General features: G+C 41.2%; 1 protein-coding gene across 8 annotated transcripts in view; it reads left to right on the top strand.

Moving 5' to 3' along the window:
- The first annotated feature begins 4,782 nt into the window (after positions 1–4,782).
- ralgapb (Ral GTPase activating protein non-catalytic subunit beta) overlaps positions 4,783–15,648 on the top strand; it is a 61,846-nt gene continuing 50,980 nt past the window's right edge. For all 8 annotated transcript variants that reach the window (XM_034173323.1, XM_034173322.1, XM_034173324.1 and 5 more), the window contains exons 1-3: positions 4,783–4,904; positions 6,538–6,758; positions 8,150–8,352. In XM_034173323.1, the coding sequence (XP_034029214.1) occupies positions 6,582–6,758; positions 8,150–8,352 (380 nt within the window). In that variant the 5' untranslated portion in view covers positions 4,783–4,904; positions 6,538–6,581. The remainder of the gene's footprint in view (positions 4,905–6,537; positions 6,759–8,149; positions 8,353–15,648) is intronic.

Below are 15,648 nucleotides of genomic sequence, written 5' to 3'. Positions count from 1 at the left end.
TCCCAGGTTGATTCACCATGCCGAGGAAGCTCCAGAGCTCACGTTGCTTGGCTCTTTCATCTTTGAACAGCTTTAGTTTTGTCTGGATCAGGGCTCATCCCTTCCGCCAAGACAATGTACCCGAGAAATTTGACTTTTGCCAAAATCACATTTTGACATGTTCAATGTAACACCTGCTTTCTCTCTCCAGAACAGCATTTAGTCTTTCGTCATGCTGCTCCAGGGTGGATCCCCAAACAAGGATATCGTCCATGTGGCAGACGACTCCCTCGAGGCCAGCTGTAACCTCCGTCACCATCATGATTTGGAAATGCTCGGGTGCACTGGAAATACCAAATGGCAATCGGTTGAAGTGATATCTTTCAAATGGCGTAATAAATGTGGTGAGGAGGGCGGACTCTTTGAACAGCGCTATCTGCCAAAAGCCCATATTTGCGTCAAGCTTTGAAAATTACTGAGCCCCTGTGAGCATGCCTAGTGTTTGGTCTACACAAGGAAGTATGTATCTTTTACGACACACCGATTCATTTAGAGGAGTCATGTCCACACAGATACGCACCTTTTCTTTGTCGTTGGGAGCTAAAATCATGCCACAGCACCAATCTGTCGGCTCTTCCACGTGACTAATAACTCCCAACTTTTCCATCCTCTCCAGCTCCTCTTTGACTTTGCCCATGAACGGGAGGGGCACGCGCCTTGGCACTTTCAGTGAAAAAGGCTTGGCATCAGGCTTCAGTTTTATTGTGCATGGTTTCTGAACAAGTCCAAGTCCATCACACAACTTAGGATACACTTTTCTCACTGCGTCCTGATCAATAGTGTCAACTTGAGCGATTAGTTTCAGTCTCACTGAAGCTGTTCAACTCAGCAATGCACACGCAGGTTCCTGACTACATAAATCTTCTCAGTAGTGCTCCTGTCACCATACGTGATAGTCTCAGTAGTAGATCCCAACACGGTAAGTGCAGTTCCACATAGTCCATAGAGTGGATTTTGTGTTTTATCAAGTTTGTTTTTTGTTTTGAGATTTTCAAATCAGATTGTCTGTTCAGAGACAGCTGTAACGTCCGCACCGGAATCTAACTTGAATGTCACTTTGTTTCCTCTCACCTTTCAACCTGGTCTCACAGCAAGTCGTGATCCAGCAGTACGAAATATACATTAATCTATTGGTTCGTGTTATTGTGACAAAAAGTGCCTCATTTTTGTTGCGGCAGCACGAATTAATTCTAATTCATTTCGTGATGGCTGCACGAAATTAAAAGTGAAGCGGGGCGTTCGGGGTGGTTAGGGTTTGGGTTTGGGGGAAGAGTAGGATTAGGTTAGGGTCGGGGGTAGGAGTAGGGTTAGGAATAGTGAGTTAAAAAACACCGTCACAAAAATTTGACTCATTTCGTCACGGGAGCACAAAAAAAAAAAAAAAAAACAACGTGAGACTGGGCTGCACGTTTATGTCCGCCAGCCATGGTTCTTCTCCAGAATCCACTTCACCCAGAAAAAGTCCATCTGCACTGTCAGCGATTTCACTCACTGTTGGGTTGGACCTACAAACCCGACCATAGTGTTCACGTTTTCCACAGTTATGGCATTCTGCATTTTTAGCTGGGCACTGTACAATTGAATGGACTGGTGCTTTGCCACACTTGGAACATGTCTTAGTATTTTGTTTTGTCTGCTGAGGTCTTGGGGACTTAAACTATTCTTGTTCTTTGCCTTGGACTTGTTTGGTGTAGCTTTCCTGATGTTTACTGCATCCACAGAAGTTTTACTTGTGCTCACTTCACTTCTCAGGTCAGTCTGCTGTCTTTTTATTTCTTCAGACTGCCTTGAATTTAATTTCAATTCAATTTATTTTCATTTATATAGCACCAAATCACAACAGAGTTGCTTCAAGGTGCTTCACACAAGTAAAGTCTAACCTTACTAACCCCCAGAGCAACAGTGGTAAGGAAAAACTCCCTCTGAGGAAGAGACCTCAAGCAGACCAGACTCAAAGGGGTGACCCTCTGCTTGGGCCTTGCCATTGTGACAGCTTTAGCCAGGGTAAGATCTTTGTCAAGCTGCATTCGTTCTGACAGCAAAGAATCTTTAAGGCCCACCACAAGCCTATCTCTCAGAAGGTCATCATGAAGTGCAACGCACTCACAGTTTTCTGCCAGTGTATAAAGTGCTGTTATGAATGAGTCCACTGGTTCTGAAGGCTGTTGCACTCACTTGTTAAATTTTTCCTGTTCATAAGTCACATTCTTCCTTGCGACAAAATGTCTATCAAACACTGTTTTAACTGCATCGTATTGCTGATGCTGCATATCCGTTAGCGTTAGACCTCTTAGCACGTTGTCGGCCTCATCTCCCATGCATTAAACAGTGTATTAACTTGGTTTTCATCTGAGGACTTGTTCAGGTTACTTGCCAGTCTAAAATGCCCAAAATCTCTGATCCACTTTTCCCATTCTTGGGGTTTTGTGAAGTCGAAAGGCTCTGGTGGTTTGATGGTGAAGGTTACTGCTGGGGTAGCCGCCGCCATTACTGCACCTGTAGGCGCTGCTGCTTGGGCACCTGCTGCCACTGTCCCCACTGCTGGAGCTGTGCTTGCAACCCATAGTACCTCGCCGGTTGCAAGCTGACTCACCTCACCTCAAAGCACTACAACTTCTGACACCATGTTGTGTTGGGTTCTTTTACAAATAAAGACCGCAGCTTTTTGGTTTTTTATGGAGCCTCTTTACTGACTGGCCATATCACTGATTTTGATGCTGATTTTGATTATTATATGCAAGATAACCAAACCCTAGTTAAACTAGTGGCAGTGAAAGAGGAGAAAGATTTAGGGGTAATAGTAGATAAGTCACTCCATTTCAAGACCCACATCCATAAAATAGCCAATAAAGCCATTCAACTGGTTGGCTTCCTCTGGAGGTCTTTCGACTATGTGGATGAGAGGATGTTTATCGCTTTATGCAAGACCATGATTCGTCCTCACCTCAAATACGCAGCGGTAGTATGGTCTCCCTATATGTGGGGCCTCGGTGAAGAATTAGAAAAGGTACAACAGATGGCCACAAAATGAGTTAAATCTCTAAAAAAACCTGTCATATGAAGAACGACTGAAAAGGTTAAAGCTACCCACCCTCGTCTACCGTTGGCTGAGAGGTGATCTCATTACAGTGTATAAATTTCTCACTGAAGATTCCCCTGTAATCCCACCTAGCCTGCAGCTGGCCTCTTTGGATGTTGTCACAAGAGGACACAATAAGAAATTCATTCGCAACCACTGCAGAACTGAGCGCCATAGGCATATATTTTTTGAATAAAACAGCAGTCTGGTGGAATTCTTTACCCGCATCCATCATTAGTAGTAGTAGCATAAACAACTTTAAGAACAACCTCAACACTCATTTTAAGACTCACCCAATTTAGTACAGCAGATAACTGTAAGAACTGTTCAAATTCGGTTAAAAGCACCAACGTTTGACTGTGTATACATTTTGGTACATATTTTAGAAAAATAATGTTAGCCATTTGAATTTTCAATAGGGGGGCAAGTAGGGGTCAATTGAAGAATTGCATAGGGATCAAAAAGTGTTCCAATCATATTGAAAGCTATACCACATTATGTGTCTGATCACAGATTCCAAAAAGGTATAGTTTGAACTATCTGTAGCTGAATGTTCTGGAGTTATGGGGTGAAAACAGCAAGAATGGTGACAAAGGTCACTTTCAGTTTGTACAGGGGTCAAAAGTTAAAGTTGCTCCAGTTTTGGTAAAACATGGTGCAAATTATTGGTTGAACTAACAGGATTAACAAATGGAATAGTTCTGACTGTGCTGAATGTTTGGTCTCCAAAGTAAAGGCCAAACAATGTCGACGTCCATTGGATTCTATGACATGTGACCCCCCTTAACATGATAACTAAGCATGACACATGGTGCAAACTATACATTTTTAAAATCCTACTAACTCAACCAATAATTTGCATCATGTTTTACCATAATTGGAGCAACTTTAACTTTTGACCCCTGTACAAACGGAAAGTGACCTTTGTCGCCATTTGTGTTGTTTTTAACCCCATAACTCCAGAAAATTCAGTCACAGATAGTCCAAACTATACCTTTTTGGAATCTTTGTGATCAGACACATAATGTGGTATAGCTTTCAATATGATTGGAACATTTTTTTTTTTTACCCCTATGCAGTTCTTCAATTGACCCCTACATGGCTCCCTATTGAAAATTCAAATGGCTAACGTTATTTTTCTAAAATATGTACCGAAAGGTATACACAGTCAAATTTTGGTGCTTGTAACTGGATTTGAAGGATTCCTCTGCAAATATTCTGTTATCTGCTGCACTAATTATGTTTAACATTAGAGCAATAGATAAACCAACTTCCCCCACGCAAAAAGTATATTAAGTAATCCTGATGAACTCAGACTGAGCGGCTTTTTAAAGGCTGGAAACCCCAGCCTACTCAGCTGTACAGGATGGTAAATGGTAAATGTGAATCACTTGCGCTGCAGTTTACAACATCTAATACACGGACATGGTCTGCCCTCTAGTGGTAATGCTATGGATTACACCACATGAAGATCCTAAATGACATGGTGAGAGATGCTGAAGAGCTTCGCTCGTCATGTCCGCGACATATACAAATTAGTTAAGGTGTATAAAGAAAAGATCAGAAAATGCAGTGGAGGCGAGCTTACCAGGAGACCGTGAACGCGTCATCAGATCGGCGTTAATTACAACACCGAGACAGTAGGGGGTGTTAATCGAGGATCTGTTTCCCGTTAGCTCTTCCAGCTGCAATATCCAAGTCTCTTGACATTACGAAGATGGAGGCTGTTGTGGAATAAACCAGGAGTTTCACAGCTCTGTTATGACAACATTTCTCTTTGGTCCAGGTAAATGTCAAAGCACCTTTTCACTCAGCGAGCGAGCAGACGGCACTGTGTTTGCAGAGCTAACAAATGACAGCCACCTCAGCTAATGTCAACCAAGCAGCTAGCATTAGCCAGGCTAACTAGCCTCCAGCGTCGGATCTACTACATCGTTTTCAGTAATTATTCCTTGGTGGCTCATCCACAGGGAGAGAGAAGAGGGAGAGAGAAAGTCCGTTAATCTAGAAGCTAGTCAGCAACACATTGTGTTTATTGTCGTTAGCAGGATGACAATGAGAAAGATGTTTTGATATTTATGCTAGGTAACGTTAGCTGACCTTTTCCATAGCAGTTTCCTGGTTGTGCTTCCTCGGGATTTTGATCGATCAAGGGCTGCAAATGACTGTTGAACTTCATTGCCTGGCATCTTATTCACACAAAGCAAAGTCAAAATTTAGTATATGCAGTTTGCTTCCAGTGATCGTGTTGTAGCGCGAACGTCGATCACTGGCGATAGCACAGTAGTGCCAAAGCAGACTGATATTTGTCATTGTAAACACATTAGGTGTTTAGATTCCGATAAAGAGGCAATATATTTGGCATACTACAATTAAGTATACTGCCTGGAATTTTGTGTAGGTATGTGACAAAAAAATCAAAATGTCTCAATGCAGCACAAAACCTATTTCATTGGGTAGAGGTTGACAAAACAAAGAAAACTGACAGCAAGATTCTTACATTTGGTTAAGAAACAAGGAAGATATGAATCTTTTAGTGTGTTTATAAACGGCCATTCATCCCTATTGCTTTTTTATTAGAATGAGACAAAAAGTGTGATCGCATATAGCTGAGACTGGAAATTACTGCATCCTGCTTATTTCTCAAGATAATTGAATGAAACTCAGAATACAATGGAGACATGGTAGGTAGATCATTGCAGTAGCTTAGATATTAAACAATGATTAATTAATGAATTATTAATCAATTAATTAACCAGTGTAGTGAAAAATCAATGACGGCACTACCAGAGAAGCCAACATTTAGGTAGGATGATGGCATAATAAATGAATAATAATAATGCAGAGGCAGATGTCGGGTCCCTCAATGCATTTTGCTCAACCTACCATTCTGCGGCTCAGCCATAAAATGTTGTGATTTTTGGCATGAATGCATCAAAATATATAATCTCCAACATAGCTTGAATAAAAAAGACAAACTTATTCGCCTTTGGCAATTGAAGGATGACTTAGGGGACTCCTGTTTTGGGACAGAAATCTTATAAACTTTTCCTTCATCATATTGAATTAGTCAAACGTGAGAACATGGCGGAAGATTTGTCATCGTCATCATCATCGTCTGATGTCATCAGTTCATGTTTATTCCACGAAATCCAATAGAACTGCAAAAAATGTCAGTACTTGCTGCTCTCTGCTCCTGGTACATACTCTCTGCGCAGCAGCCACCTGGAGACATCGTACAAGCGCGTTAAGTAGGTTTTTGTCACGTCCCTATTTTGTGTGCTGATCTTTCAGGTGGATTACAAAAAATACTGCCTTTTCGATTACAGTGTTTCTAAATGTCTGTGCTAGTGAACAGCGATATTATTAGCAGATGAAATTGCTTTTTCAACTTGAAATCTGGCATTGTGTTTCTTCAGGTGGAGGCAGGTGGTGTGAGTAGATTGCAGTACACCTAGACAGCATGTACTCAGAGTGGCGATCCTTGCAACTGGTGGTGCAAAGTGACCAGGGCCATCTCAGTGTTCTGCACACCTATCCCACCAACGTGGGCACTGAGGTGGCAAATGCTGTGGTCAGGCCCCTGGGCACCGCTGTAAGCCCTGTTGCCACGGAGAACATCCTCAAAACAGACAAAGAGGTGAGAAAGTGGTTTGGGGTGTAACTTCCACTTGTGTTAAGTAACACAGTGTGCAATGCTGAACATATTTTAATGATTAACCTGCCACTTATTATGTTTCTGTGCTGTTACACGGCTTCATGCTCATTCAACTATAATGTTGTGCATACTCATTCACTAGAAGATGCTAACTCTCCCAGCAGGCAAACCCAGTTCCTGTCAAAGATTAAAAAAACAAAACATGATATGTGCATTCATGCACTGGATTTGCCAGCTCCGTCATCAGAGTGCACTTATCTTTTTTCCTCTTTACCCACAGGAGACACACACACACCTTTAATTATGGTTCAGTCAGCTGCCCTGCAGTTGAGTGAAATTTTCTCTGTATAGTTGAGACTGTCTAGAAACGAAGCCTTCAGTGCAGTTCTGTGATCTTTGAAGTCTTGGTACATGTAAGAGGAAACATTGCCCATCAGTCACATAAAAACAAGCAAGCAAAAAACTAATTAATTAAAATTAAAAATACCTGAGCCATGGCAAACGTACAGGTTCACATAGTATTCACACAGTCTATCTTTTAGTAAAGGCTTTTAGTAAATGCATCATTATCTTGGCAGCCAATGTAAATATGGAAAAGTAAGCACATTGCTAAAAGTCATAGTCTTTATTTTCTTTCAGTTGCATGATATTTAGTTTTTTGACCCAAGTATGTCCAAGTGTAAGTTCTTTAAAATTCATGTTATGTTGATTTTTGTTCAGTGCAACATCCTGAAAATGAGCAGGATCCCCATTTGGTTCCTGCTGCACATCATAGTTGTACACAGGTACTGTGAGTGCTGTATAGACCAGGGGCAGAATCTTTAATAACTTCACGGTGAAGTTCTGGCATTTGTCAGAGTTGTGTCCTGGCCTCTACATTGATCATTGCTTTTATTGTCTGGGTATTGAGTATGGTTGTGAAAATTAACAGGTTCAGTTGTGTGGAAAAAATTTCTGACCGTGACCTCATGAATAAAGTTGTGATCTTTGCAAAATCAATGGATGCCCCAATTACTGCACTTGAGAAGCGAAGTGAGGAGTTTGAGTGTCTGCGTTTTCAGGATTGTAATTGGATTTTAACAGGGTTTTAATGGCCATCAGAAGCATTTCTTTATATAGTGAAAGTGTCTGACTTGTAGAGAGACTTGTCTCTCCTTCAAGAGGTCACATGTCCTGCATGTTTTCCAATTATCCCTGATCCATCCGACTACTAATGAACTGTGTCAGATGTGCTTAGCCACTCAAGAGCTAGGACATGCCAGACTAGACTAATCAGATGTGTTTTCAGCAAGTATAAATAGAAAAGGTACGGCAGGTAAATCACTTATCATAAAACTAATCACGTGTTTCTATGATTACGCTTTGGTTATTAGGTGAAGTGGACCATGGAGGTGCTGTGTTATGGCCTCACCCTTCCTCTGGAGGGTGACACTGTCAAGCTATGTGTGGATGTGTATACAGACTGGATGATGGCTCTGGTGACACCCAGAGACTCGATGCCTCAGCCTGTGGTCAGGGAGCCCAATATGTACGTCCAGACCATCCTCAAACATCTCTACAATGTCTTTGTACCAAGGTATGACAGAAATGTACAGCTCAGCAGTGCTCACCCTACATACAGTCTTGTCTAAATATAAACTTATATTACAGTGTTACCTATATTTTGCTTGTAAACCTTATTACTAATTGATTGATTGATAGATACATAGATGGGTAGCTAGATAGCCAGCCTGCTTTATTAATCCCAAAGGGAAATTTCAGTTGTCATGGCTGCCAGGTACGTCAAAAAGATAAAAATAAAACAAACAATAAGAAAAACTGAGGTAGACACAGTACTGCAGTGGATCCGATGTCACAGTTTGAGTGTGTGGTAAATTAGGGAGCAATGGTGTTACATGGCCTGCGTTGCTACATGGTATCATTACATGGAGTGCAACAAATAATTAGTAAATAGTATAGGCTTTTTAGCCTTGTTCAGAGACCACAGGTCTAGCAGATGCAGATATATAGGAACGATCTCCTGTTCCATCGCGTTACACAGAGTGGTTATATGAGTCTGTTGCTGAAACCGCACTTATGATTGTCCACTGTTTTATTGGGGGTTGGGCATTGTCCTTAATTGTTAGCAGTTTAGCCAGTGTTCTGTCCTCAACCAGCTACTCCAAGTTGCCAAGCTTGAAGCCAACAATATACCCTGCCTTTTTGACCAGTTTATTCAGTCTGTTGGTATCCTTTGCTTTGATGCCTGTGCATCAAAGCCACAGACCATAGCAAAGTAGATGATGCTTGCAGCAACAGACTGATAGAACATCTGGAGCATCCTGTTACATTCGGTGTTTCGTAGTTGTGAATCTCACGCGGTCTGGTGGTCCGTGACTCAAGCGAGAGGTTGGTTTCAGCAGAGTTCCGGTTTAGGGCACAATGTAAACACACCTTGTGAAGCGTGGACAACAAGACAGTATTGGGGCACGGCAGAAGTTCATCACAGGTGCTACACCTCCTCTAGATGACATGTTCTGTCAACTTGAGAGAACATATCATCATCATAATGGCTCGTGAACTCGCTGAATTGGCACCATTCGCATCCTTGCCTTGCCATTGTTCACATGCGCTGTGAGACGCCGGAACTCCGGTGGCGCTGCGGTGCATTCTGGGAAGCACAGGGAGATTATGGGAAATGTGGATCTGAGCCTTCTCAGGAAGTAAAGCCGGCTCAGGCCCTTTTTGTAGATTTCCTCTGTGTTCGTAGACCACTCCAGCTTATTGTCCAGGTCAGGGCTGTGAAAACTCCACGGATCTGACGAATTCCACAGATTTCATCATAGGGAGGAGAGGGGATGTTAGTGTTTTACTCTGTAATTGTGATCGTCACTGAGTTTTTAAAATGCCTATCGCAAAGTGTTTCCTTTTTTTATGACATCGTGTAAGTTTTATAAGTCTGCGGATACTGATCTGCGTGTTGCAGATAGAAATCTGTGTCCTCGGATCTGTGGAACTTTGTGGGAGAAAAATACCACTCAAAGCGTAGCTGATGCGACAGTTGTCATAAAGCGGGACTGGTTGGTTGCTGTGGCAACACTGTGTGGCTTCTGCAAGACGCTTAAGCTAAACCTAGCATGTGGACATCGGAAACTTTTTAGAGCTCTCAAGTTTTTAAAAGAAGAATTTTGCGGCATGTCTGTGTCACGGAGCGACATCGTACAGAGCAAAGATGGTGAGAAAGATGGTTTGAAAATGTTTAACAAGGACAAGAAAACGTGAAATTGTTGCTGGCTTCATGAACACATCTGAAAGATCAACGGAAAAAGTGAACTGTCATCAAGAAACGGTAAGAATTTTTCTTTCCCTGGAAAATAAACATTGTGCTGTTCAAACAGGATTTTAGACAAGATTATGTGACTTTTTTATTATTAATCTAGACTTTCTTTCATTGGAAAAAAGACATTGTGACTTTGAATGGATTTACCTGATTTTACACAAGAATATAAATGAGTTTTTATTAATGTAGACTTTTTCATGGGAAAAACACTGTTGATTTACAGGAATTTACACAGTATGTGACTTTTTTATTGTAAGTGATGTTATTGATATTTTACCATGATTTTCAAAATATTCTGCAAGCTTTAGCTGTGTTTTTTGAATTCCTTTAATAGTATTTTCAGTCTTCTTGAATTTCATGCAGTTTAAATGTTCTGAGCTGATGCATAATTTGGTTTACAATTAAAAGGAAAATCATTCCAAGTTCTACTTCCACATCATATTCTGTTATTTCAACATTATCATTGACAGTTCAAATGAAAGATTGAGTTTAGGATTATTTAAATATGCACTTTTGAGATATTTTTTTCTTCCAGGAGATGCTGAAAATGTATTATTAGATACAAAATTAGGTTGGTTTCTGGGGCCCCGCGGGCCCGAGACCCCGGCTTGACCCCCTGCAAATTTTTCTCGGATTTCACAATTTTCATTTCACAGCCCTGCCAGGTGGATGCCCAGATCCTTATATGATGGGACTATGTCCACATCAGTCCTACTGATGCAGATATTATTTTATATGCTGGGATTTATACAAGTATCACTCTGCTATGTATGCCCTTTTGCAGATGCAGAATATCAGGACACGCATGCTCTTAAACATGCATTTATGTACTTGTAGCATCAAAGAAAAAATGTTAGTCTTTAGTATTTCAACTGTGAACTGATAAAACAATTTTGATTAATATGAAAAACACCAAACTCTATGTACAAGCCCAGTTATCTCCAATGGACGACTACCATGTCAGCCTTTTTCTCTGAATACTGTGCAAAGTTCAGTGAAATATTAACTTGCTTCAGATGCCTATATCTGCTGTCATTGGAAAATCATTTATCACCTCATTATCCAGCTACTGGCAGTCATGTGTCTTGTAAACTTTCCCTTTCATCCCTTTTGCTCTTGCAGATATCCTTCTATCACCAGTTACTCCCACTACTCTTCTCTCCCCTGCCTATATTTTCTTCTTTACTTCTTTGCTAGGAATAGATGCTAATATTTTTCAGCACGGGTCCAAAAGCAAACCTGCTTAAAACAATTCACAAAAGGCCATTTTTACCAGAGTACTTTCTTTTCAATTCTGTGATACTCAATAAATGAAAAATCATTAACAGAATGTAAATACGAGGTATTTGAGAAAAGTATCGTACCTTTTTATTTTTTTCAAAAACTATATGGATTTGATTCATATGTTTTTACGTCACCAAGCTTGAACCTTCGTGCGCATGCGTGAGTTTTTCCACGCCTGTCGGTTGCGTCAGTCACCTGTGGGCAGGCTTTGAGTGAGCACTGCTCCACCCCTCTCGTCGTCGTTTCATTGCGAGGAAATGGCGGAATGATTTGGGCTTTTTTTTCCATCAGAATTTTTTCAGAAACTGTTAGAGACAAGCAGCTGGAAACCATTCGAAAAATTTATCTGGCTTTCGGTGAAAATTTTATGGGCTTCACAGAGAATAAGGACTGTTACAACAGCTTTAAGGACGCCCCACAATGGCGCACGGCGCGCCGCGCTCCGAGCCGCCATCGAGAGGCAGAAAACACCACATCATTTCTAATCATTGGAGGACAAACTCGGTCTTCGGAGTGAGATTGCATCAGAATTTTGGCTCTCTGTTGGGACTGTTTACACAGAGACTGCTACCTGCTGCTTTGGACTTGAATTAACAGTCTTTTTCAAGACTTTTTTACTTTTTTACCTTTTTTTTTTTTTTTTTACTTTTTTACTGTGCTCCAACGCCTAAGGAAGACCTCTAACGGTCGAAACATCGCGACAGAGCCACTTTTATCAGCTAACTTTCATCAGCGTTGGCAAGCTAACTAGCTTGCTAACGCTTTCGTTTTTATTTATTTTTATTTTTTTAGCACTGTTGTCGTGCGCTGCTCCACAGCGTGTTTAGTCGATTTTTATTTTATTTTAGCACCGTTGTCGTGCGTTCGCTGTTGTCGTGCGTTGCCTGTGCTGCTTCATGGCCTGTTTGGTGCCTTGATTGGGGCACTCCTTCTGCTGAATCACCTCTAAATTATTTACACATTATTCACTTTGTGTGTTTTTAGGAATCCGCTAGGTTGCGTAGCTACTAGCTCTTAGCCGATTTAGCATGGCGGCTTCTCCTGTCTCTCCCGTACTTTTCTGCTCTGGGTGTGAAATGTTTAGTTATTCCTCGGCCTCCTTTAGCAGTAACGGTACTTGTAATAAGTGCAGCTTATTCGTAGCTTTGGAGGCCAGGTTGGGCGAATTGGAGACTCGGCTCCGCACCGTGGAAAATTCTACAGCTAGCCAGGCCCCTGTAGTCGGTGCGGACCATGGTAGCTTAGCCGCCGTTAGTTCCCCCCTGGCAGATCCCGGGCAGTCGGGAAAGCAGGCTGACTGGGTGACTGTGAGGAGGAAGCGTAGCCCTAAACAGAAGCCCCGTGTACACCGTCAACCCGTTCACATCTCTAACCGTTTTTCCCCACTCGACGATACACTCGCCGAGGATCAAACTCTAGTTATTGGCGACTCTGTTTTGAGAAATGTTAAGTTAGCGACACCAGCAACCATAGTCAATTGTCTTCCGGGGGCCAGAGCAGGCGACATCGAAGGACATTTGAAATTGCTGGCTAAGGCTAAGCGTAAATTTGGTAAGATTGTAATTCACGTCGGCAGTAATGACACTCGGTTACGCCAATCGGAGGTCACTAAAATTAACATTAAATCGGTGTGTAACTTTGCAAAAACAATGTCGGACTCTGTTGTTTTCTCTGGGCCCCTCCCCAATCAGACCGGGAGTGACATGTTTAGCCGCATGTTCTCCTTGAATTGCTGGCTGTCTGAGTGGTGTCCAAAAAATGAGGTGGGCTTCATTGATAATTGGCAAAGCTTCTGGGGAAAACCTGGTCTTGTTAGGAGAGACGGCATCCATCCCACTTTAGATGGAGCAGCTCTCATTTCTAGAAATCTGGCCAATTTTCTTGGATCCTCCAAACTGTGACTGTCCAGCGTTGGGACCAGGAGGCAGAGCTGTGGTCTTATACACCTCTCTGCAGCTTCTCTCCCCCTGCCATCCCCTCATTACCCCATCCCCGTAGAGACGGTGCCTGCTCCCAGACCACCAATAACCAGCAAAAATCTATTTAAGCATAAAAATTCAAAAAGAAAAAATAATATAGCACCTTCAATTGCACCACAGACTAAAACAGTTAAATGTGGTCTATTAAACATTAGGTCTCTCTCTTCTAAGTCCCTGTTGGTAAATGATATAATAATTGATCAACGTATTGATTTATTCTGCCTAACAGAAACCTGGTTACAGCAGGATGAATATGTTAGTTTAAATGAGTCAACACCCCCGAGTCACACTAACTGTCAGAATGCTCGTAGCACGGGCCGTGGCGGAGGATTAGCAGCAATCTTCCATTCCAGCTTATTAATTAATCAAAAACCTAGACAGAGCTTTAATTCATTTGAAAGCTTGTCTCTTAGTCTTGTCCATCCAAATTGGAAGTCCCAAAAACCAGTTTTATTTGTTATTATCTATCGTCCACCTGGTCGTTACTGTGAGTTTCTCTGTGAATTTTCAGACCTTTTGTCTGACTTAGTGCTTAGCTCAGATAAGATAATTATAGTGGGCGATTTTAACATCCACACAGATGCTGAGAATGACAGCCTCAACACTGCATTTAATCTATTATTAGACTCTATTGGCTTTGCTCAAAAAGTAAATGAGTCCACCCACCACTTTAATCATATCTTAGATCTTGTTCTGACTTATGGTATGGAAATTGAAGACTTAACAGTATTCCCTGAAAACTCCCTTCTGTCTGATCATTTTTTTAATAACATTTACATTTACCCTGATGGACTACCCTGCAGTGGGGAGTAAGTTTCATTACACTAGAAGTCTTTCAGAAAGCGCTGTAACTAGGTTTAAGGATATGATTCCTTCTTTATGTTCTCTAATGTTATATACCAACACAGAGCAGAGTAGCTACCTAAACTCTGTAAGGGAGTTAGAGTATCTCGTCAATAGTTTTACATCCTCTTTGAAGACAACTTTGGATGCTGTAGCTCCTCTGAAAAAGAGAGCTTTAAATCAGAAGTGTCTGACTCCGTGGTATAACTCACAAACTCGTAGCTTAAAGCAGATAACCCGTAAGTTGGAGAGGAAATGGCGTCTCACTAATTTAGAAGATCTTCACTTAGCCTGGAAAAAGAGTTTGTTGCTCTATAAAAAAGCCCTCCGTAAAGCTAGGACATCTTTCTGCTCATCACTAATTGAAGAAAATAAGAATAACCTCAGGTTTCTTTTCAGCACTGTAGCCAGGCTGACAAAGAGTCAGAGCTCTATTGAGCTGAGTATTCCATTAACTTTAACTAGTAATGACTTCATGACTTTCTTTGCTAACAAAATTTTGACTATTAGAGAAAAAATTACTCATAACCATCCCAAAGATGTATCGTTATCTTTGGCTGCTTTCAGTGATGCCGGTATTTGGTTAGACTCTTTCTCTCCGATTGTTCTGTCTGAGTTATTTTCATTAGTTACTTCATCCAAACCATCAACATGTTTATTAGACCCCATTCCTGCCAGGCTGCTCAAGGAAGTCCTACCATTATTTAATGCTTCAATCTTAAATATGATCAATCTATCTTTGTTAGTTGGTTATGTACCACAGGCCTTTAAGGTGGCAGTAATTAAACCATTACTTAAAAAGCCATCACTTGACCCAGCTATCTTAGCTAATTATAGGCCAATCTCCAACCTTCCTTTTCTCTCAAAGATTCTTGAGGGGGTAGTTGTAAAACAGCTAACTGATCACCTGCAGAGGAATGGTCTATTTGAAGAGTTTCAGTCAGGTTTTAGAATTCATCATAGTACAGAAACAGCATTAGTGAAGGTTACAAATGATCTTCTTATGGCTTCGGACAGTGGACTTATCTCTGTGCTTGTTCTGTTGGACCTCAGTGCTGCTTTTGATACTGTTGACCATAAAATTTTATTACAGAGATTAGAGCATGTCATAGGTATTAAAGGCACTGCGCTGCGGTGGTTTGAATCATATTTGTCTAATAGATTACAGTTTGTTCATGTAAATGGGGAATCTTCTTCACAGACTAAAGTTAATTATGGAGTTCCACAAGGTTCTGTGCTAGGACCAATTTTATTCACTTTATACATGCTTCCCTTAGGCAGTATTATTAGACGGTATTGCTTAAATTTTCATTGTTACGCAGATGATACCCAGCTTTATCTATCCATGAAGCCAGAGGATACACACCAATTAGCTAAACTGCAGGATTGTCTTACAGACATAAAGACATGGATGACCTCTAATTTCCTGCTTTTAAACTCAGATAAA

The sequence above is a fragment of the Thalassophryne amazonica genome, chromosome 6, assembly GCF_902500255.1.
Source record: "Thalassophryne amazonica chromosome 6, fThaAma1.1, whole genome shotgun sequence".
NCBI classification, from domain to species: Eukaryota; Metazoa; Chordata; class Actinopteri; order Batrachoidiformes; family Batrachoididae; genus Thalassophryne; species Thalassophryne amazonica.
Note: the sequence above shows the minus strand (reverse complement) of the source record. Positions and strands in the feature narration are given on the sequence as shown.